The 23,623-nt window shown below is 41.9% G+C and overlaps 1 protein-coding gene across 1 annotated transcript; it reads right to left on the bottom strand.

Annotated features, from left to right (window-relative positions):
- Positions 1–310: 310 nt before the first annotated feature.
- LOC125113398 (putative methyltransferase-like protein 21E) lies at positions 311–18,039 on the bottom strand. Its single transcript, XM_047756071.1, has 5 exons — positions 17,533–18,039; positions 17,069–17,122; positions 5,326–5,492; positions 4,292–4,409; positions 311–865 (listed from the first exon to the last, which is right to left on the bottom strand). Exons 1-5 carry the CDS (start codon positions 17,540–17,542, stop codon positions 462–464), a joined length of 753 nt encoding a protein of 250 aa, XP_047612027.1. The 5' UTR covers positions 17,543–18,039; the 3' UTR covers positions 311–461.
- Between the last annotated feature and the right edge of the window lie 5,584 nt (positions 18,040–23,623).

Raw genomic sequence — 23,623 nt, 5'->3', positions numbered from 1 at the left:
TTCTTTATTTCCAACAAGAGAATCACATAAGCTTACATTGAATATATTTTAGAGCCATCATGATTAAAAGCCCTTATTGTACAGTTACACATGAACAGAAACAATCTTTGCACTATTAAAATGAGAATAAGTAGAAATGGGGCTCTAGAAAGAGAAGGAAAGCAGACGTTGTCCTAACCAATTAGCACACAGAACGGCGTAGCCATCCCCTAGCACCCACGGGCTGAACCTGGGAAAAATCCCTGTCTGAGGTGAGGGGGTGTGTGTGTGTGTGTGTGTGTGTGTGTGTGTGTGTGTGTGTGTGTGTGTGTGTGAGGGTGTGTGTGTGTGTGTGTGTGTGTGTGTGTGTGTGTGTGTTTCCCCTGGGGAAAGTCAGTGCTACATCAGATTATCCAGGATCTTTGTTAAAGCCATAATCTACCGGAAACTACCTCCACTTTCCAAGTCTTCCTTTGAGGATATCACGCATTCCTCCGATTTTTCTTCGTGGCTTTAAACAACTTAATATTCAGGCTAGGGAAACTGGAAATCTCCTCCAGGTCAAAGAGCTCCTGAAATCTATCTACGAATCTGTTTTCCTTTTCCAGCCTGAATTTCATGACCCAGAGGATGACGGTGGTTTCTTGGCACAGGTGCTCGAAGGTGAGCAGGAGCTCTTCCAGGAAGGGGTGCGCATAGACCACATCGGCGGCCAGGATGTAGTCAAAGCTGTTGGACGACCTGGGGAAGTTCTTGTCTAAAGCCACGCCCCAGGAGAGTTCTTTCACCTGAGGCAAGTGCTTGCATTTCATTTTGGTGTTTCGGGAAAGATTGTATTGCAGATTCCCCAGTAACTCAGGTAAATCTGTGGCCGTCACGTGTGCACCTGGGAAATAAAGGACCGCAGGAAAAGTGACCCTCCTGGGAGAAGGTAGAGCAGTCAGGTTTCAACCCACCAGGCACGCTGCAATTCTGCACAGTTTGCTGCCCCAAGGAAAAGACTGGTCAGCACGCACGGGAGGTAAATCCCTTTGAAATGGATGTGAAGGCAGCTTTATGCCTCCCCTTAAAAAATTTAGATTCCCACATGGCACTTTTTTTTTTTTTGTCTTTTGTTGTTGTTGTTGCTATTTCTTGGGCCGCTCCCGCGGCATATGGAGGTTCCCAGGCTAGGGGTTGAATCGGAGCTGTAGCCACCGGCCTACACCAGAGCCACAGCAACTTGGGATCCGAGCCTCGTCTGCGACCTACACCACAGCTCACAGCAACGCCGGATTGTTAACCCACTGAGCGAGGGCAGGGACCGAACCCGCAACCTCATGGTTCCTAGTCGGATTCGTTAACCACTGCGCCACGACGGGAACTCCCCACATGGCACTTTTGCACGCCATTCCATTATTCTATACTCTTGGGTTGTGTTTTTTGTTTTTTGGGGTTTTTTTTGGATGTTTTGTTATTGTTGCTGTTGTTATTTTCTATTTATCTACTAAAAAAAAAATCAAGAGAAAGGGAAAATTAAAATATTTGGTACCCTCATTGGAACAATCAGATGTCCCTGCTGAAAGAGGAACAAGTCCTTCCCTAAAAACATCTGAGCCCCAGTCAAGTGAGACCAAATGAGTGGATATAACACTGAGCAGCCTGGTGTTGCACAGGCAGTGCTCAAGTGTGAGCAGTGGAGGGAGGAGAGGAGACACTTCAATGTCATTACACAGAAAGTATCATGCATTCATGTTTACGCCCATGTTTTCAGCTTGACCCCATTGTAAGTGTGACTCTTCTTCCCATCAAGAGATGTTTAAAACCTAGACATTAGCAAAAGAACACATACATGTATAGCTGAGTCCCTCTGCTATATAGCAGAAATTAAACAACATTGTAAATCAACTATGCTTCAATAAAATTTTTAAAAATACCCAGACACACATACATATATGTACTATGACAGCAAAGAGCACTAAGGCAGATAAAAAAAGAATGCAAGAATGTCATTTGCGGCAACATGGCTACAACCAAAGATTCCCACTAAGTGAAGTAAGTCAGAAAGAGAAAGACAAATACCATATGATAGCACTTATATGCAGAATCTAAAATGTCGCACAAAGGAACCTATCCTCAAAACAGAAACAGACTCACAGGCATAGAGAACAGACTTGTCGTTGCCAAGGGGGAGGGGGGAAGGAGTGGGATGGACGGGGAGTTTGGGGTTAGTGGATGCAAACTAGTACATATGGAATAGATGAGCAATGAGGTCCTCCTGGGCAGCACAGGGAACTATACCCAGTCTCTTTGGATAGACTGTGATGGAAGGTGATATAAGAAAGGAAATATGTATGTGTGTGTATATATATGTGTGTACCACACATACATATGTATACACACACACACACATATATGACTGGGTCCCTTTGCTCTACAACAGAAATTGGCACAATATTGTAAATCAACTCTACTTCAATAAGACTTTAAAAAATTAAAAAAAAAAAAAGATCACAGATGCAGGACAGAATGCTCAGATGAAGAAGATACAAACAATTACCAAATTAAAAGGGAATTCTGGTGGTCATTTTCAGGAAGAAATACAAAACCAATAACCCATAAAATGTGGCCCTTAAATTGAACTTTAAGCAACGGCAGAGCCTGAAGACAATGTGTAAATAAATCGAGGATTGGCCAATTCCACATCATCAGACAAGAACAGACTCAGGTAAGGAATGAGGAAGCAGAATAGGAAGAGAAGTCTAGTTCAGCCCAGACCAGCTTAGAACCCATTCCTGACCCATGATGGCAAGTTTCTCTGGCCATCGACTCTGTTTTCTAGAACATGTGACAAGGGCGGGAAATGTGCATATCATTGGTGGAATCACAGAGACAGGAATCTATTCTAGCGTGAGGGGATCCACCACTTTCAACAAATCTTTTTAATTTTTTTTTTTTTTGTCTTTTTGCTATTTCTTGGGCCGCTCCCGCGGCATATGGAGGTTCCCAGGCTAGGGGTCGAATCGGAGCTGTAGCCACCTGCCTATGCCAGAGCCACAGCAACGCGGGATCCGAGCCGCGTCTGCAACCTACACCACAGCTCACGGCAACGCCGGATCGTTAGCCCACTGAGCAAGGGCAGGGACCGAACCCGCAACCTCATGGTTCCTAGTCGGATTCGTTAACTACTGCGCCACGACGGGAACTCCAGCAAATCTTTTTACAATCCCAAGATAAGGAATGACTCCACCCCACCACCCACAGGGATAAAACTATCTGACCCTTAAGATCTTTGTGTCTAGAGGGTAAACACCACCACTAAACATAGCTTCCAGCTTGTGAAATGTGGGTCATTATACAAGGATCAATTCATTTTAATGAAATGAACAACTTCCCAGAACACAAATTCTGCCCCCAGATCAGGAAGCCTTCAGGTCTAAATGCATTAGCGCCTCTGACTCTATCCACACTAAAGGGAATGGTGACCTCTGCAAGCAATAGCAGGACAGAGAAAAATTTTTTTAAATATTGGGGGGCTGGGACTTCAAGAGGCCTATATCTCTCCAGTGTGTGGAAGGTCATAAATTGCTAAATCTTGAATTCCTCTCGAGATTTTCAAGTGGCAGGTGTGCACTTCTGAAGATCAAGGAAATCAAGACGGACTTGGGTAGCGCACGTCAGAGAAGGCAGCCAGATTAAGGCCATGGAATAGGTAACAACCACAACACAAAGACTGAACGGAAGCAGGCTCAGGCATACAAAGAGGCCATCACACGCTTAGTTGGAAAAGAAGATGCTGGTGAGAGAATGAGGGATGGAAGAGAAGCACGGAAGTGAACTATGGGAATGAATGCAAGGGCAAATGCTTACACTTAGAAGCAGACGTGATTTCTAATACTCTTTCTCTATTCTAACAGGTGCTTTTTCATAAAAGCATAGGACTTCAAGACCCAAAAGGAATATACAGCTACGTGGGAATGTGGAAATGGCGCTAAAATTTAAATAAGGAACATCTGCATCCACCATAGTCGGGTCTTCCCTCGTCTAGCGTTTCATATGACCCCTAGCATCCTGGATGCTGGGGTGCTCCTCCCAGCGAGAAGACCTTGTGACCCACACCCCATGAGAAGAATTAAGACAGCTTCCCAGAAAACTGTGAAAGAAACCAGCTAGGTGACGTTAAAATTAGCAGAGTTTCCTGATGAAGCCCATTTAAACCATAAAGGTTAAAAAAAAGGCCCAGGTCATAGCAAACTAGATTTACTATGCGACCATCTCATAGTAAAAGCAGCTAATGATATTGGCTCATCACTAGTCAAAAATGCCTACTTACCCAGTAAACTTGCCACAATGGAGACGAGCCCAGTTCCAGCTCCGATTTCAATCACATTTTTGTCAACCATGTTATACTGCTTTACATTTGTTTCCAGAAAATAGCAGAGAACAAGGGCCTATGAACATTTAAAAAGAAAGAAAAAAGTAGTGCTGGGCAAGTAATCACGAAAGTGAAAAGAAACTTAATTAGATGAATGTCCCACTAAATCTATGACGTGTCACCTCGGACAGTCACACCCAGGAGTACATTCTCCAATAGACTCAACATTTAGGATAGAAAAAGCCCTTGGAGTTTGTTGCGGAAGAAAGACAAGTAAGAACAGTGTTTAATTACTTAGGTTTGATTATCTTTAAAGAAAGCAACTTGTAATAACAACAGGCATTTTAAAGAAGTGTGTGTTGGAGTTCCCACTGTGTCTCGGCATGTTAAGAACCTGACACAGTGTCCAAGAGGATGTGGGTGCAATCCCTGGCCTCACTCAGTGGGTTAAGGATCCTGCATTGCCACAAGCTGTGGCCTAGGTCGAAGCTGCAGCTCTGATTAGACCCCTAGCCAGGGAACTTCCATATGACTCAGGTGAGGCCCTAAAAGTAAAAAAAAAAAAAAAAAAAGTGTGTTTTCAAGGACTGGGGGGGCCAGGTGGGGTGGGGGTGGGGGTGGTCCTGCACCCTTCATAGGACAATTGACAAATGAATAGTGGTCTTTTAGAATATTCTGCATGTTGAGACTGAGAGACTTCATTATAATTGTTTAACTCAAAGGGAACAAGTTAAACGGGAAATTAAACACTTACTCTTCTAAACTTTTGTGAGTTATAGTCACCAAAAAATGCAGGTACAAACAAGTCTCTTTATTAACCCTACAAGTTGCGATTAATTTGTGGAAGCATTTTTGTGATTTCTAAATGTACTATTGTTTGAGGTCACAAAATAGAACTATGGAACCTCTCTTCTCCTTCCGATTAATATATAATAATGAAAAAACTGGATGAAAAATCATCGAAATGCAGCAAATTTTGCATGAAATTATACCGATGGCCAAACAACAGCACCATAGCAATCCATGGCTTCAGTAATCCGAATCTCATGACCAACAAAATGAAATCCCTCCCAGCAGGTGGTTGTTATAGAAGTTGGAACGAAACATCTCTGCATGATCTCTGCAACCACTTTCTCGTCGTCATGAGCCTTTCTTTTCTCTGAAAGAGAAAGAAAAAGGCAGTGTCTGTGGTTTCGGTCGTAAAACCATGACAAAGGAAAAGAACCTGAGGGAAATGCAGCGATTCTACTTGTTCTCACTTACTTTTGAATAGCCAATGACTTCGGGTGCAGTGCAATCATAGGAAGATAAACCATTTGAAAATACCTCTTAACAGAAGCTCACTTTGCATGCATCAGTATAGCAACATCTTTCTGATTTTCACTAAGGCTGAAGTCACCACTAGTCTAGTCATTTCTGCAAAGCTACATGAAACAAATAATAATTGATATACTTTTTTAAGCACTATCTTTTAAAGGCTACCATCTATTCATCTAGAACAGGAGAAAGACTGGTGATGGAATATAAGACCTTAGCTATTTGTATTGGTTACACAGTGCAATTCCAGTTATTTCAATATTGGAAGAGTAGACTATTCTTTATGACCTGCCTTTACCCAGACTGAAGACATCCGGTATCACCCAACAATATACCCTTGCATTAATTCATTATTACTTACTTTTATGTTTATTATTTGTAGGAAACTCATGGCATCTTAACATCGGCTGCATCCAATAAGTTTCATAAGCAACATTAGCCACCAATCACTTAGCTCATCCTTCACACGCCAGACCATGTCAAATATACTGTATCTAATACTTCCTGTGACTTTTGCAACAACTTTGTCAGGTAGGCATTATTACTTGTATTTTTACAAATAACAAGACTAAAACTCAGAGCTTTATCAACTTGACCAAGCTCATGAAACTTGTAAACAAAGGGATCCAAAATTTGAGCTCCTCTTTGGTTGCTCCAAAGGCTCTCTTCTGCTCTATTAAAAAGCTATGATGTAATTTATAAAACACCAACTATTGGAGTTCCCACTGTGGCGCCATGGGTTAAGGATCTGTCGGATCTGTCATTGCCACAGCTGTGCTTGGATTTGATTCCTGGCCTGGGAACTTCCAAATACCTCAGGTGTGGTCAAAAAAATTTTTTCAATTAAATAAATAAGGGAGCTCCCGTTGTGGCTCAATGGAAGACAAATCTGACTAGTGTACATGAGGACTGAGCTTCAATCCCTGGCCTCGCTCAGTGGGTTAAGGATCTGGTGTTGCCATGAGCTGTGGCATATGTTGCAGACGCGGCTCGGATCCCGCGTTGCAGTGGCTGTGGCGTCGGCCGGCGGAGACAGCTCTGGTTCAGCCCCTAGCCAGGGAACCTCTATATGCTCTGGGTGTGGCCCTAAAAGAGACGAAATAAATTAATTAATTAAATAAAACACCAATTGTCTCTAAGCACTTACAAACTATTGCGGAGAAAGATACACGTCTCTCTCCAAGTCTCCATTTCCCTATTTGTAAAATGTAAAGACAGAAGCACCTGCGGGAAATAACGTTGGGAGATTTAAATGAGATGCTGTGGGTAAAGTGCTTAGCACTGCGTCGCATGGAGCTCAGCAAATTACTACGACTGCTGTCATTGTAACCATTACTATGTTTTGGTCATGAAACCAAATGATAAAACAAGATCATCCTGTAATTGAAAATACTGGATAGTGTGGTATTTGATTGAAAATTTTCTAAGTACTGATAGAAGCAATGAGTAGAATGGTGGTTACCAGGGCCAAGGGGTGGGGAAAACGGGGATGATGGCAGAGGGTACAAAGTTCCAGCTACACGAGACGAAGACGTTGTAGAGACCTCATTACAGCAGGGCGACCACGGTTAATAACGATGTGCTGTATGCTTGAAATGTGCTAAGACAGTGATCTCATAGGCGTTTTCTCACACACGAAAATGTATTAAGCAAAGAAAAGGTAATGTGTGATGTGGTGTCCATGCATCTACGCACAGAGGTGACAAGGGAGGATAAGTTGTAGATGAGTGGTATTTACTGCAGAAAGGCGACATCACTGTCAACTAAGGAAGGAAGACTGTCGAGACACCAGCATCATATGTTATCGCTGACAAGTGGAATCTGAAAAAAGGACACAGTGAACTTCTTTGCAGAACAGATACTGATTCACAGACTTTGAAAAGCTTGTGGTTTCCAAAGGAGACAGGTTGGGGGTAGGGGGATGCATTTGGGATGGAAATGCTATAAAATGGGGGTGTAATGATCATTGTACAACTATAAATGTAATAAATTCATTGAGTAATATAAAAAAAGTAAATAAAACAAACAAACAAAAAACAAAACAAAAAAAGAAGGAAAGTAAGATTGTCACTTCAAGAAGGAACTGGGAACTTAAAGAGGCATCTTTGAACAGCTCCATTAGGGGACGATCCAGGAAATTGATGACGTTATTATATATCGTATTCATATATTATATATTTTAGAACACTCTGGCACATTTTCCCACATCCTCCTCCTTTTCTAGTCTCCTTGCAAGAGAGGAGAAGCTGTTCATCTAATTACCAGCCTAACGTGTGGACCGGGCCATGGTTTTTCCCAGTGGGAGAGGTTGCTGCGCCTTAAAAGGTCAGCCCTCATGTAGGGATGCTTTCTTCAGGAGGTAGGCTGAGCTGGGCAAAGTCCTGCCTCAGAGAGAACTTAGTCAATAGTATCTAGGGCTGCAGTCCTTCGTTTTCAAGGAGACTGGAATCACTGCTTACCTCGAGATCCTGTAATGCTAAATGTCTGCCATTCGAGACCTGTCTTTCAAAATGCTTGTACACACCTCAAGGCTGAAATTACCTATGGCAGTCCCCAACTTGATACATTCCAGTTTGAAATATTTTTTAGTAATAAAAGATGATATGAATAAATGGAAAGAGACTCTATGCATTTAAATGCGATGACTTAATACTATAAAAATGTCACACATGGTCCATGCAGTTCAATCATAATTCCAATGAGCTTTTTTGAGAAACTTGATATATTTACTTCAAAATTTAAATGGAAGAGTAAATATCCGTGAAGAGAAAATTTTGCAAAAGAAGACAAAGGGGTGAGGGAATATTTGCTTTATTAGATAGTTAGGTATATCACAAAGCCATAGTAACAAAACCAGTATGGTACTGCTGCAAGAGATAAAGGGACCATTGGGCAAAACTGGCATCTTAGAGACAGACCCAGGTACACAGAGAGAGTGGGCTAGCTGGCGCATTATATGGAAAAAATACAACTGAATCTCTACATGAAATCTTTTATGAAGCTGGATTCCAGATGGATTAAAGACCAAAATGTAAAAGGGAAAAGTAATGGTAAATAGTGTAGGATGATAATCTCTGTGAACTTGGAGAGAGGAAATCTTCCTAAAACCTGCAACACCCAGAAGGGGTGAATATCCTTATATCAAAAGATTTCTCTTCGGGAGTTCCCACGTGGCTCGGCAGGTTAAGGACCCGACATAGTGTCCATGAGGATGCAGGTTCAATCCCTGGCCTGGCTCAGTGGGTTAAGGATCCAGCATTGCCACAAGCTGTGGCATAGGCCTCAACTGCTGCTCTAATTTGACCCCTAGCCTAGGGAACTTCTATATGTCGCCTTAAAAAGGAAAAAAAAAAAAGATTTCTATTCAGGGAAAACATCATGGATGAGATTCGAAGATGATCAGTGAGAGAAAATACCCTACAATGTCTAAGACTGAAAAGGGACTAATATCTAGAATATATAGGAAATCTGTATAATCTCCAAATTAACAAGGAAAAAGACAGCAACTACATCAAAAATAAGCAGAGGAGTTCCCGCTGTGGAGTAGCAGGACGGAGGGTATCTCTGTAGCATCAGGATGCAGGTTTGATCCCCAGGCTGGCACAGGGGGTTAAAGGATCTGGCGTTGCTACAGCTACAGTGTAGGTCACAATTGCAGCTCAGATCTGATCTCTGGCCCAGGAACTCCATAGGCTATGGGGTGGCCAAAAAAGAAAAAATAAATAAAATGAAATAAAATAATTTTTTTTGGTCTTTTTTTTTTTTTTGCTATTTCTTGGGCCGCTCCCACGGCATATGGAGGTTCCCAGGCTAGGGGTTGAATCGGAGCTGTAGCCACCGGCCTACGCCAGAGCCACAGCAACGCTGGATCCGAGCCACGTCTGCAACCTACACCACAGCTCACGGCAACGCCGGATCGTTCACCCACTGAGCAAGGGCAGGGACTGAACCCGCAACCTCATGGTTCCTAGTCGGATTTGTTAACCACTGCGCCATGACGGGAACTCCATAAAATAATTTTTTAATTTAAAAAAGAAGCAAAGGATATAAACTGGCAGACTACAAAAGAAGAAACTAAAAAATCCACAAAGCAACATGGAAATGTTCAAACTCAAATACATGCAAATTAAAACAAGGTATCCCTTATACTCATTAAACTGACAAAAATCAGTGATGAGTGATGGTGGGCTTGTGGGTATGACAGAACCTCAGATACCACTAGTGAGTATAGAATGTTCCAGTCACTCTGGAGAGCAATCTTATGGCACTTTGTTAAATTAAATATACAAAGATCCTATAGCCCAGCCATCCTGCCCCCTTCCCAAATTTTTATATAAGTCTTTACATGGATATGTGTGAAAATACTTATCAAAAATCCATATCAGACACACTAGGGTGGGTGCCAAGAGGACGCTAGAAAAGGAAACGGGAGTAGGAAATGGGTGAAAGAGGAAGGAATGAATGAAAAAATGAATGAAACAAGATACAACAGTGCGGCTTTGCCGACAGGAGGAGCATGAACCATACATGACCTGACGGGTATGATTAACTCACACCTCAGTCCTGAGATCCAAAAATAGGAAGTAAATAAACAACAAATAAAAGGGTTTTTTTTTTTTTCTTTTTACGGCCATACCTGCGGCATGTGAAATTTCCAGGGCTAAGGGTTGAATCAGAGCTGCAGCTGCCAGCCTACGCCGCAGCCACAGCAATGCCAGATCCGGGCCTCATCTTCTACCCACACCCTACACCACAGCTCATGGCAATGCCCAATGCTTGACCCACTGAGTGGGGCCAGGAATCGAACCCTCGTCCTCATGATACTCGTCGGGTTTGTTAGCGCTGAGCCACAACAGGAACTGCCCCTGCTGGGACTTTCAGCGAAGATGATTTCCTGTCCTACATTCTCTGGTCCCTTATCTGAGCCTTTATCCAGAGGGAACAAGCAATTCTCCAAAAACCTCTAATCTCACTGCACCCTACAGATAGGCCCCCTCTCCCACCCACCCTTGCACCATCAACAACACTGACCTTTGGCAGAGATGCAGAGAAAACAAAGAGATGAAAAACCGATAGTCTTTGGCAAGAGCCACCTCTTCTAATATATTTCACTCTATTTCTCCTTAAACAACGGCACGCATTCATATTCAGGCAGAGCTCTCAGGCCCAAATAATATTGGTAATATGTTGTATTTGAACTTTAACTTTCATCTCACTATATTCACTTGCCTTGCTAGGATGGGGGGTACAGGGGCTGCTTTTGCGGTGGAAGTTCTTTAGGGAAAAGCAGAGAACATTAATTGCTTCCTTGACCTTTAACTGAATGTGCCCTCTTGGGTCTCCTTGCAAACTCCTTGTAAATGCAGCACTTCTTTGACAAGTCACCTAAGGTATCAGGGATTAATAGATGTTAGAGTACACGGAATCCCAGGAGCATCGCCTAAAGTTCCAATCTTTGATATAAAAACTTTGCCAGTGAATATTTACTGCTACCAAACACATCTGTGACTTTGCACTTTCCTTTAGAGGTTAGTTGACCAAATTAGCAGCACTGTCCTAACAACTACGGTATAATAACAAATGACTCCTGGGTTTGTTTGCGGTTTGGTTTTTTTTCGTTTTTGGGGGGTTTTTTTTGCTGTCTTTCCAGATAAATAGAGCTAGTCATTTCCGGTTTTTCGTTTTTTGGTTTTTTTTAAAGAATGACATCTTTACTTCTCTAAGGAAACGAGAGTAAAGATATATATGTGTGGAGTTCCCTTTGTGGCTCAGCAGTAAATGATCCCAATTAGGATCCATGAGGATGTGGGTTCAATCCTCAGCTTGCTCAGTGGGTTATGGGTCTGGCATTACTGTGGCTGTGGCGCAGGCCAGCAGCTGTAGCTCCGATTCAACCCCTAGCCTGGGAACCTCCATTTGCCACAGGTGCAGCCCTAAAGAGCAATATATGAATATATTATGTAATCACAATGATTTACACCCCCCCAAATAACCTTCAAAGAGATTTTGTGAAACAATAACCACTGTAAATTGGATATATACTCTAAATGAACACGAAAATAACACTACCCATCATACGTGGTCACTTGAAATTAGTTCTTTACCTTGGATGACCACCTAGCCTACAGAAAACATTATCAGGCTGAAGAAAATATAACTGACCATGTTTTAAATTAGCATATTCTCTTTAGCATTTAAAGACCCTATGAATACCAACCATTCGGTAAGAAGTGATCCTCATAAATAATTGCATAATTTATAGTCAGGAATCAAAATATACTGAACTCAGCCACTTGAAATAATGTGTCAAACTGTAATACGTGGGGTTTTAAAAGCAAATGTGCACACATAAACAATTATGTCCATCTTAACACTTGGCTGTTTTTCAGCACTAACTTCTGCTTAAAGAGTCTGGGGAGACAATTTTAACAGTAATTGTTTAAATCAAAAGACGGGTTTCGTGTTTTAGCAATATCACCATTGCAAAGTCAAGGATAAGAGCTGACCAGGAATCTAATGGAAGGAGCTGCACTATTATGAGGTATCCCCAAAGATGCCTTGTTGTAATAAAAGCGGGCAACCTATGTTCTGACATAACATGCAAAGAGCAGACCTCTCCAAGGGTATGCTTAGTGATTTGTCAGTTATGGGATTGACTCTTGAGAAGTTGGTGAATGAGCAAATATTCTTTGATTTGGGGGTAAGATTTGAGGAGTAATATTCTCTGAAAATTAACAGCATTATCATACAGTGGGATTTAATTTACATTTCTGATGAATAATTTTTCCACACACATTCTGTCTTTGTCATCTAGCACTTAGGCCCCAGGACAAATAACTAAAACCAGGAAATATTACACAAGGTATGGAATCTTGGCTTCCCTACATGAAAAGCAGAAAACTTCTGGTATCTATACCTTGAGATAAAAGGTATCTACTATAATCTTAAGAGTATTATTTTATAAATGGACTTAATATTGAAACATAAATATTAAAACAGATTGTAAATAAAACATCATTAAGAAAGAATTACAATTATGTTGACATCTTAGGCTTATCTATTGTAATGCTTTTTGCTATTAAAAAAAAACTTCTTAACACCATTTTCCTGCTACTAAACTTTGCTGATAGCGGAAAAAAAAAAACAAAAAAAAAACCTAGCAGGTGCTCTTGTTCTCCAGAGAATTAAAAGGGTTTCAATTATGAAGAAAAAATTAGCAAGATCCTGCGACATTACAATGATGATTTTCTTAAGGGGAAGATTTGACAGTGAAATGACTTCCAAGGCTGGATTGCAGCAAGCTTTCAAAAATAGAGGCTCTGTCTGTATTCTTCTGTTCTATACTTTTAAGGTCAATAACAGCAATAATAAAAGGAAGGGTCAGATCACAGAAATACAGGAAAAGAAAAAAAAATTCTTTAATAGCTATGACAAGTGAATTTAAGCTTCCATTTGAAGGCTGTCATGAAAACCTGTCAGTGAAATTTAGAGTAAAAAAACCCTCAACTAAATGAAAGAGACTGTCACTCAACTGAAACTTCTATTCAAAGATGAGTGTCATATGCTTCTGAGAAATACCTAGAGAATTTTTTGAAAAGATGTTAAAGATATTTTCAGATTAGTGAATGGTCACATGCGAACCTGCAAGCCACAGTTCTGAATGCGTCAGCAAAGACAAGGTCTCAGGCTCTCCTGTGGAAACTAATTCCTGAGAAGTTTTCACAAATGGCTTTTTGTCTGGATGTCTGCTTAGCATCAAGAATATACAGAGGCCATAAGTTTAATCAAGTGGCTCAAATGATAACTACATTTACCACAGAAAGAAAATTCATTTTTTACTGAGACTGCTCAGGATGCAAATGGGAAAAAAGAGAACCACATTTAGTTGGACTCAAAGTTTGCTTCTGGGATCTTAGCAGGAAAAGACCACAACAAATGCCAATGAAGTGTGATAAATGCAATAAAAGAAATATTCCTGGAGTTCCTGTTGTGGTGCAGTGGGTTAAGAATCTGATTGCAGGGAGTTCCTGTTGTGGCACAGCGGAAAGGAATATGACCAGTATCCATGAGGATTCGGGTTTGATCCCTGGCCTCACTCAGTGGTTAAGGATCTGGCCTCGCCGTGAGCTATGGCATGGGTCATAGACGTGGCTGGGATCCTCTGTGCTGTGGCTGTGACGTAGGCCAGCAGCTGTAGCTCCGATTCGACCTCTAGCCTGGAAACTTCCATATGCCATGAGTGTGGCCCTAAAAAAGCAAAGAAAAAAAAAAAAAAGAATCTGACTGCAGTGGCTTGGGTCGCCGCAGAGGCACGGGTTCAATTCCTGGCCTGTCACTGCAGGTTAAAGGATCCAGTGTTGCCGTAGGTCACAGCTGCAGCTCAGACTCAATCCCACCTGGTAATTTCTATAGGCCATAGGTGCAGCCAAAAAGAAAAAGAAAAAAAATCAGGAGAAGCATCCTCAAGGAGGAGACATCAGAGCTGAGCTGGAGGGAAGAGGGAGGCTTCCAAGCAGAGAAGGGAGGAGGCCAGGCCCTAGGAGATGCAACACCCCCCAGGGTGTGTAGGCAGACTCAGGAGGACCGTGGAACTGGTGAACAAGCCGCTGTAGAAAATAAGCCTGAAGAAGCAGGCTTCGGTCAGACCTGCTGCAGGCAACGTTGACCTTGGTTCGACAGGGTGAGCAAGAGCCAATGAAAAAAATCGTAAGGACAGGAGCAGACACAGTCAAAGGTGGTATCTGAGATTTCACTTCTGGCAGCAGCAGCTGAGGCCACATTAGAAACTAACTAAAAGACTTACAATCATCTAGACAAAGACGCAGGAGGCTGAAGTGAGGGAGCGCCCTGGGTCTGGGAGCCAAGCGTCAGTGGTTGGCAGACCTCCCCTCAAGGGCAGCAAATGATGTTCACCTTTTTTTTTCTTTTTTGGGTTGCACCTCCAATTCGACCCCTAGCTTGGGAACTTATGCACATGGAGGTTCCCAGGCCAGGGGTCGATTCAGAGCTGCAGCTGAAAGCCTACTACACAGCCACAGCCACGCCAGATCCGAGCCACATCTGTGACCTATGCAGCAGCTTGCAGCAACACCAGATCCTTTAACCCACTAAGAGAGGCCAGGGATCAAAGCCACATCCTCATGGATACAAGTCAGGTTTGTAACCTGCTGAGCCACAGTGGGAACTCCCTGGCATCGGCTTCTTGAAGAAACCAAACTAACACAAGGCAGCATGGAAGACATCAAGTCAGTAGCTGGGGGGACAGATTTGGGAGTCACTGAGCCTCCGCCAGGATGAGTCTGCTCAAGGCTGCAGACCCTGAGGGGCCCCCTGTATTTTATGACGCATTGCTACCAGGCCCAACAGCTGCAGAGCAGCTGTTGGCAAGAGCAAGCAACAAAGATATTTGGAATAGTTAACGAGGCTGAGGTTTAGGCAGTTTAGATTCTAATGCAGCCTTAGAAACCACAGAGAGAGGAATGTTTAGCATCCACCACAGTCCTAACTTAAACTGTGTATTAATAAGTGACATCCGATAATGGTGGGGTCTTCAGGCCAGTGTGGAACTAGAAGAACTGGGCTGTGGGTTTGCTTCATCCTTTCCAAGCATGAGACACCATGTATAAAAGAGTTAGGACAGGAAAAGTCAATACCCTTCCGTGCTTGAGAACTGAGTGTTCTGGTTAGTGGAAGCCTTTCCAGCAAAATGCCATCTGACTCTGTCCCAGCAGCACACACTTAACCCCTTAGCACTGTGGCTGTGAATGTGGTTTTGTTTTTTTGTTTTTGTTTGTGTTTTTGCTTTTTAGGGCTGCACCTGCAGCATATGGAAGTTCCCAGGCTAGGGTCCGAATCAGAGCTGCAGCTGACAGCCGGCAACACGGGATCCTAGCCCCGTCTGCAACCTATACCACAGCCCACAGCAATGCTGGATCCTTAACCCACTGATCGAGGCCAGGGGTCGAACCCACATCCTCCTGGATACTAGTTGGATTCATTTCCACTGTACCGCAACGGGGACTCCCTGTGAATGTGTTTTTAAAGTTTCACCTGACCATACAGATGATTAGAAGCCTTGTTTGTTCGTGTTGTAAAATATTTCCATACTACTGTCTCCATCTTACCTTGATCTTCTTCCATATGCTTCGTAATTTGCCAACTTAACGTATGCACAGTTGAAGCCAAGCATTGTTACTAACGGCAATGATAATAATGCTATTTTGTTCATAAACCACACAGAAATTGCATCTTCATTCAAATCATCTAAACAGCTAGATTCTCTAACTGATGAGGACTTTAAATGTTTAGATTTGCAAAATTCGCTGCAGGAAAACTGTTCGCGTTTAAGCGCAGTAGGCTGCCAACACTGGGCACACACCCAGCTCTCTTGGCCTGAAGTATGCTCACCTGGGTAGAGGCCACCTGGTATGCCTTAAAAAGGAGAGAAAAAAACCCCAGGACTCTAGTCCTTAGAAAACATCTACAGTATGTAAAGGAAAGAGAGAATGAAGCCAAGAGAATTACATGTATACTACAACTGTTCTACCAAAACATGGTAATAATTCTCCTATCTATGTCAAGAACATATGTCTGCACTTTTTAGCTCAAGGCAATGGGGATCGTCTTATATGTAATCTAGGCAAAGCCAGATGTTTAGGATGATGTAAAACCAGTGGGTCAAGTCCAAATAACTCCATTGGTAATGGAATCCAACCTTAAATCCTCCTTACCACAAGAGAGAAATTACATTATGTATTTGCCCCTAATTAATACACCAGAGGGACCATACACAAAGCTAGAATTTTTTTTTATAGTCTAAAATCATCTTTCATGGAAGCATCGGTAAAAACTTACAGTTTGACACAAAACTCTTTGCATCACTCTTGCAATCTTCCTATCGGAATAGGAATAAGAAATCACAACCATGTATTTAGTATACAGCACTTGGGGAAAAACTATTCCATTTCTGCAGATTTTAAAAAAACCTCTAAATACCTAGCAAGTCTATATATTTGATTTATTATATGTCAAAACCATCTCTAACATACAATCAGGCCCACAGATATAGCAGGAGATAATAAAGATTATTAGATGGGGGGGGTGGGGAGATGCACTGAGGGTTTGGGATGGAAATGCTATAAAATTTGGTTGTGATGATTGTTGTACACCTATAGATGTAATAAAATTCAAGAAGTAAAAATAAAAATAAATGGCTTAAGGGACGGCAAGAAAGAAAAAGATTATTAGAGGTATTTACAGATTAGCAAACACAAGACAAACGATGATACACAGGTGGTAAAAGTCCTAGCTGTCTTTAAGACATTAGTGAACACTGAAAAGGTAACCATTTCTATTTTATTAGTTATTTTATCTTCTCAGAATTGCTGAAATTACAAGAAGAAACATAACATAATTTACCTTTTTGAGCTTCTGGATCCATTAAGCTATACATTGGTCTTTTCTTGATCATTTCTGGAAAATTAGGCAAATAATACATTAAAACACCAAATGGTAACGACTCAAAAATTATTATCTGTTAAGTGCTCTTGTATTTACCTAATCAAGATTAACGTCAAATATAGCAGAGAAAATTACATTAAAATATCTTATTAATAAGTCATGCTTTTAAAAAGACCATCGAAGCATTATCAAGTACAAACCCAAATCCTAAGTCAGAAATTTTAGAAGCTCTTAGAGAAAGAAAACACCTTCTTTACCAGAGACTAACTCGGTATCAGAAAGAAAGGCATCATCTTTACACTGACTAGTCAGGTGGCAATCCTAAAACTTGAGAGGTGATTAAAACATTAGGAGAGAATGGGTTTCATTCAGTGTAGTGAAAACCATAGCCCCAACCTACAACAGCAAGATGCCAAGTTCACCTGTTCTCATCCGTGGTCATCAGCACATCCCCAAGATCAAATAGCTCAACCACCAAATGGCTTTTTTGTGCAGCTTCCACTTTAGAAGAAGATCCACACAATCTCGGCAAACATTTAAAATGGAAGAAATTCCAGTGTTTTATGCCTCCCAAACAGAGCATAACCAGAGAATGAGCTTAAACGAGCTGTAATTCCAACTTGGGAAAATGACAACTCCATGTTTTGAGTTATTTAATAATCACTGTACTACCACGATTTTATACAGCATTCCTTTCTTCCAGGGCACCCCAAACACATTTCACAGCCCCCACTTTTTTCTTTACAATATGCCTCAGTAAATCAGAAGACAAATTATTTTTCCCTACAGCTTACGAACGAGGAAAATCACAGGTTAAGTTGCATTCCTGAGGTCACATGGCTAAACTGGAGCAAGAGTGATCACCCATCTTGTTCCCAATTTAGTTTCTCTTCCATTAAAGAAAGCAGACACGTGTCTGCCTGACGGTTGTTTATTAAATTGTAAGTCTGGACATACCTATATATACGAGTTAGCTGAGTTTCTAGAAGGTTAAAAAGTATCATCCGCAACTTTTGCTTTGCTGATGAGACCTCTGATGGTGCCTAAAAGGCGAGCACCAAAGCACACAGCTTACTACTGTACACACTGGCAGCCAGTCCTCACAGAGGTATCAGGATCCTGACAGCTGAGGCTTCACAGCCTCGGGTTATACAGCAGTGAGGCTGGAACGCCCATAAATAAGGGGGCTGAAGGAAATGGCACATGAGCGTCTCGTGAACACAGGGAGAGCCAACAGGTCCATGTTTTAACTTCAATGCCAAGGGTTATTTAAGAGGTCACAGCTATGACGTCCTGTGAAACGGAGACAACGTACTTTTCACATCACCTGTCTGGGTGTGAACTGTGTTTTTAGAATCCGACAACCATACCAGCATGTTTGAGAATGCGTGTGCAGCTGTGCATGCTCTGGGTGCAAGAATTAAATTACCCGATTCCTTCCTACTCAGACAGAATAGGAACGCTAAGAAGGTGTGTCACCTGTGCACCTGCTTGTGTGCATTTAGGGGTGCATCTCAGTGTACATATACATGTCCCTGATCACTGAAAATAGCCTGAATGAGAAGTTGTCATAGGTAAAGAAATTAAACAATACTGTAAAGAGCAAGTGTGGGTACAGCTTCTAAGAAATACTTCACATACCATGATATATATACCACCATGGATACATAACATAGCATGATGAAAGATGACTTTTTTTATTTAATGATTTTTATTTTTCCATAATAGGGTTTACAGTGTTCTGTCAATTTTCTACTGTACAGCAAATGACCCAGTCACACATACATATATATATATGTATATATATACTCATTCTTCTTCTCACATTATCCTCCATCACAAGTGACTAGATATAGCTCCCAGTGCTACACAGCAGGATCTCATCGCTTATCCACTCCAAATGCAATAGTTTGCAACTATTAACCCCAGACTCCCAGTCCATCCTGCTCTCTCCTCCCCGCCCTTGGCAACCACAAGTCTGTTCTCCAAGTCCATGAGTCTCTTTTCTGTAGACAGGTTCATTTGTGCCGTAAATTAGATTCCAGATATGTGATATTATATGGTATTTGTTTCTCTCTTTTTGACTTACTTCATTTAGTATGAGAGTCTCTGGTCCCATCCATGCTGCTGCAAATGGCATTATTTTGTCATTTTTATGGCTGAGGAGTATTCCATTGTGTATATATACCACATCTTCTTAATCCATTCATCTGTTGATGGACATTTAGGTTGTTTCCTTGTCTTGGCTACTGTGAATAGTGCTACAGTGAACATATGGGTGCATGTTTCTTTTTCAAGGAAAGTTTTGTCCGGATATATGCCCAAGAGTGGGATTGCTGGGTCATATGGTAGTTCTATATTTAGTTTTCTAAGATACCTCCCTACTGTTTTTCATACTTTACATCCCACCAACAGTGCAAGAAGGTTCCCTTTTCTCCACACTGTCTCCAGGATTTGTTATTTGTGGACTTATTAATGATGGCTATTCTGAATGGTGTGAAGCAGTACCTCACAGTAGTTTCGATTTGCATTTCTCTAATAATCAGGGATGTTGAGCATTTTTTCATGAGCTTGTTGGCCATCTGTTTATCTTCCTTGGAGAAATGTCCATTCAGGTCTTTTGCCCATTTCTCTATTGGGTTGTTGGTTTTTTTACTGTTGAGTTGTATAAGTTGTTTGTATATTTTAGAGATTAAGCCCTTGTCAGTTGCAGCATTTGACACTATTTTCTCCCATTCTGTAAGTTGTCTGTTTTCTTTTTGGTTTCCTTTGCTGTGCAAAAGCTTGTCAGTTTGATTAGGTCCCACTGGTTTGGTTTTGTTTGCTTTTATTTCTGTTGCTTTGGGAGACTGACCTGAGAAAACATTTGTAAGGTTGATGCCAGAGACTGTTTTGCCTATGTTCTCTTCTAGTTCTATGAGGTCACTTTAATACATTGTTCAAGAGAGAAAAAGGGGAGTTCCCTGGTGGTTCAGGGGTTAAGGACCTAGCATTGTCACTGCTGTGACTCAGGTTCAATCCCTGGCCCTGGAATTTCTGCATGCTGTGGGGTGAGTGCCTCCCCCAAATTATATAGAGATATATATTGGACAGGACTGGCAGTCTGGGTGCCTAATTTTAGTCAATCCTGCAATAATTAGCCTGTGATTGTAGGCATTTGCTTAGTGTGTTTCTTGGCCTCATCCATAAGACAGAAATATAAAAAGCACACAATATATATTTATGAAATGAATACGGTAGGTAAAAACGTTCTGGAAACTGCAAAGCCTTCAACAATGAAAACAATTATTCATAGGCCATTAATTCTGGGCAAAGGACACTCTCTCTTTTGTGAGTCTTTTAAAGATAAGAATAAAGAATTATTTGGTGAATAAAAATCACTTGCCTTTTTCCATGAGTTATTTAAAAGATCAAGAAACCTCAGTGCTGGATTTCTTAAGAGGCAGAATCCCTAAATCAATCATTTAAACTGCCACAATGACAATGATTATTTCAGTTACATCAAACTGTTTTTTAAAATTACATAGAAACTTTCACAAGTAGCTTGTAGCAGACCTCTGCTTCCGAGAACTAGAAAAGCAGATTTTAAACACACACACACACCTGTTAGAACACATCAGGCAGCTGCCAGGCAGCCAAGAATACCGTGCTTTTGCTGATTATTGGAGTAAAGAGGCTGAGAAGCCAAAGACACTAGGAAATAGGCCAGCAGAGCTTTAGGCAATCTCATAGAACTAGGGAGCCAACAGAATAGTGTTTGTAGCTGGCAAGGCAGCTAGGAATTGGGAGCCCAAAATCCCAGAAAGAAGGGACAGAGAAGCAAACACTAACTTTTCACTCAAGGTATTTTGCTCAGCAAGATGTTTAGGGCAAGATGCTAATTTTCCAAGCCATAACTGGCTAAAAACAGAACAAAGTTCAAAAGAAGAAACACCCCAGCAGTCAGTTGGTACCCTTGGAAATCTCCTTTACGAATGGAGAAAAATTAAGAGAAGGAGTTTTACCAAAACTGCAAATGAGAAGTTCCTATCCTGACACAGTGGGTTAAGAATCCGACTGCAGTCACTCGGGTTGCTGCAGGGGTATGGGTTAAAGGATCCAGCCTTGCCACAGCTGTGGCTCAGATTCAACCCCTAACCTGGGAACTTCCATATGCCACAAGTGCGGCCATGAAAAGAAAAAAGAAAAAAACTGCAAACCAGCTTTGAATCCACTTGGTGCTGATAGAGTCAGGTGATCCCCACCTAAGCCGCCTGCCAGAAAGCCTTCTGAAATCCTCTCCAGCGGAAGATGCCCCAACACCTACGCCTTTTTATACCCAATGTCCAGCACTCACTCAAAGTTTACTAGTCATACCAAGAAACAGACAACAGAAACAAATCCACAGGTAACCTGGATATTAGAGTTGTTTGACAGACTTTAGAGCAGCTGTAATTAAGATATTATAAAAAAAAATAGATGACCGGGATTACACCAGAGAACTGGAATCTATAAAAATGAGTCAAATAGAACTGAAGATACGACACATGAAACAAAGAGTTCAACAGATGGGATTAACAGCAAATGGGGAGACAGCTGAATAAAAGATTAATAGGCTGAAAAATAATTCTATAGAAAAAGGATCTGATGATTGCCATCCTAAGTCGGTCAGAGGTATCTCGACTTGCTTTGAATAATGATAAATTTGTTTGGTCTTAAACGTGCAACCTATTTTATAGGTAAAATATCACCCTAAATTTTGAATTAGAAGATCTGGGTTCAGGTCACAATGTTTTCCTACTAAAGGGGTGAATCTGGTCATCAGTTAACATCTCAAACCATATTTCTTCCCTTGGAGGGTACTCCTCGGGTGCAGGGCTAGGAGGGGAAAGGGTTATAACATCCAACTGTTCGGTAAATACGGTACTTAGGGAGTGAGCTGCTAATGGTTTTGAATATCCATTTTTCCTCTCTTTCTGGGTCCATAGCCCAGGTAGGGATTACAGATACAGAAAGAGTATTTCCTGCGTACTCTGAAGAATATGCTCAATGCAGTTCAACAGGATGGGGGCAGAAGTGAGTCTTCTAGTCACCTTTAACCTAAGACATGCTGCTTGCCAGCACTTTGGTTCTTTCCTCTTCCAGCAGGTTGAAATGCAGTTAGATGCAGCAGTGGCCCAGTACAGACCTGTCCAAACAAGGAGATGGCTGAACCTGGGACCCTGAATGATTTCAAGGTGCACAACTGCCTCACCAGCTCAGCTGGGCCAGACTGTTGACTAAAAATAATCTTTCAGCTTATATAGGGGAATGCATATAAGCATCTCTTTGCTATAGCAACCTAGCCTTTCAGCCCAGCTACTGTAGCACAGAACAAATATAAATTATCTGTTAAAGGCAACAAAATTAAATGTTAGCAAAACTACTGTTATTCTACCTACAAACACATATGCAGAAAACTCCCAACAATGCAGCTTTGAGAAATGAGAATAACATGTGAAAGTGAATGTCTCTCTCCTTAATCCCCCACAAAAAGTATTCTGCTTTAAATACCACCAGAAGAAAAAAAAAAAAAAAAGCATTTAAAAAAAAGATTCAAGTTTATTTATGTGGAAGTCAGTGTTGACTTCGGAAGAAAGCTGCTCAAGAAGACTAAAGCAGAAGACAGATTTCAAATTAGGAAGGAATAAATAACAAGCAAAGAAAAGAAGCAGCTATAGTCCAAGTATTTGAGAAGTTACCTGGAACGTAAATATAAATGAGATCCTTGAAAACAGCATCCAGGAGTCACTACCCAATTGTGGAAAGGTATTTATTTCCGTGGTGAAGATTTTCAACTATTTGAAGGCTGAGGGAAGGAAATCAGTAAAGCTGGAAATACCAAAGCTGCCAGAAAAGACACAGGTTGGGGGAGAGATCTCCCAGGCCCCAGAGCCCCAGCTCAAAGGAACTGTTAAAACCATCCTCAGACTGTTCTTCCCACTAAACACCTCGGCCTTTGGGGCTGCTACTGTGAGAGGTCTCAGCAGGGCCAATGACCAAGGAAGCTTGGCTGGGCCCCTGTTCACCAGAAGCCAGTCCTGGCGCCACTGGTGCCCCTGCAGCCCGGAGCCCCCACAGCCACTGACTCACAAGTCAGCTGGCCACCACAGCGCACCTTAAAGGCCAAACGTGGTGGGACACAGCCTGCATGCTCGCAGGTGGGATCCTGCCCCCAGGCAGGTTTCCTGGTGTGCTGTAACCACTGCGCACATGCTCTTCTTGGGCGTGCAGCCTTCGAAGCGGACACCGAGGAAGGGTGGGAGGGGAGAGGGGTCAGGTCTGCACCTAGTTGCGGGAGGGGAGCTGCCAACGTTGGAAAGAGAAATAAAGATGTCTTTCTTCCCGTCTAGGTTGGGAAGCCAAGGGGAACGCACATTGAGAGAGAGCACCCGTCAAAAGAAATCCTTTTTCCTTTTTTCGGTGCTGTCAGAGAGCATCAGACATCGTACAATAACAGAAACATGAACAGACAAAACCTGTGACAAGGAAAGA

This window comes from Phacochoerus africanus, chromosome 13 (genome assembly GCF_016906955.1).
Source record: "Phacochoerus africanus isolate WHEZ1 chromosome 13, ROS_Pafr_v1, whole genome shotgun sequence".
In the NCBI taxonomy this organism is placed as follows: domain Eukaryota; kingdom Metazoa; phylum Chordata; class Mammalia; order Artiodactyla; family Suidae; genus Phacochoerus; species Phacochoerus africanus.
The sequence above is the reverse complement of the archived record's forward strand: the minus strand, read 5'-3'. Positions and strand labels throughout refer to the sequence as shown.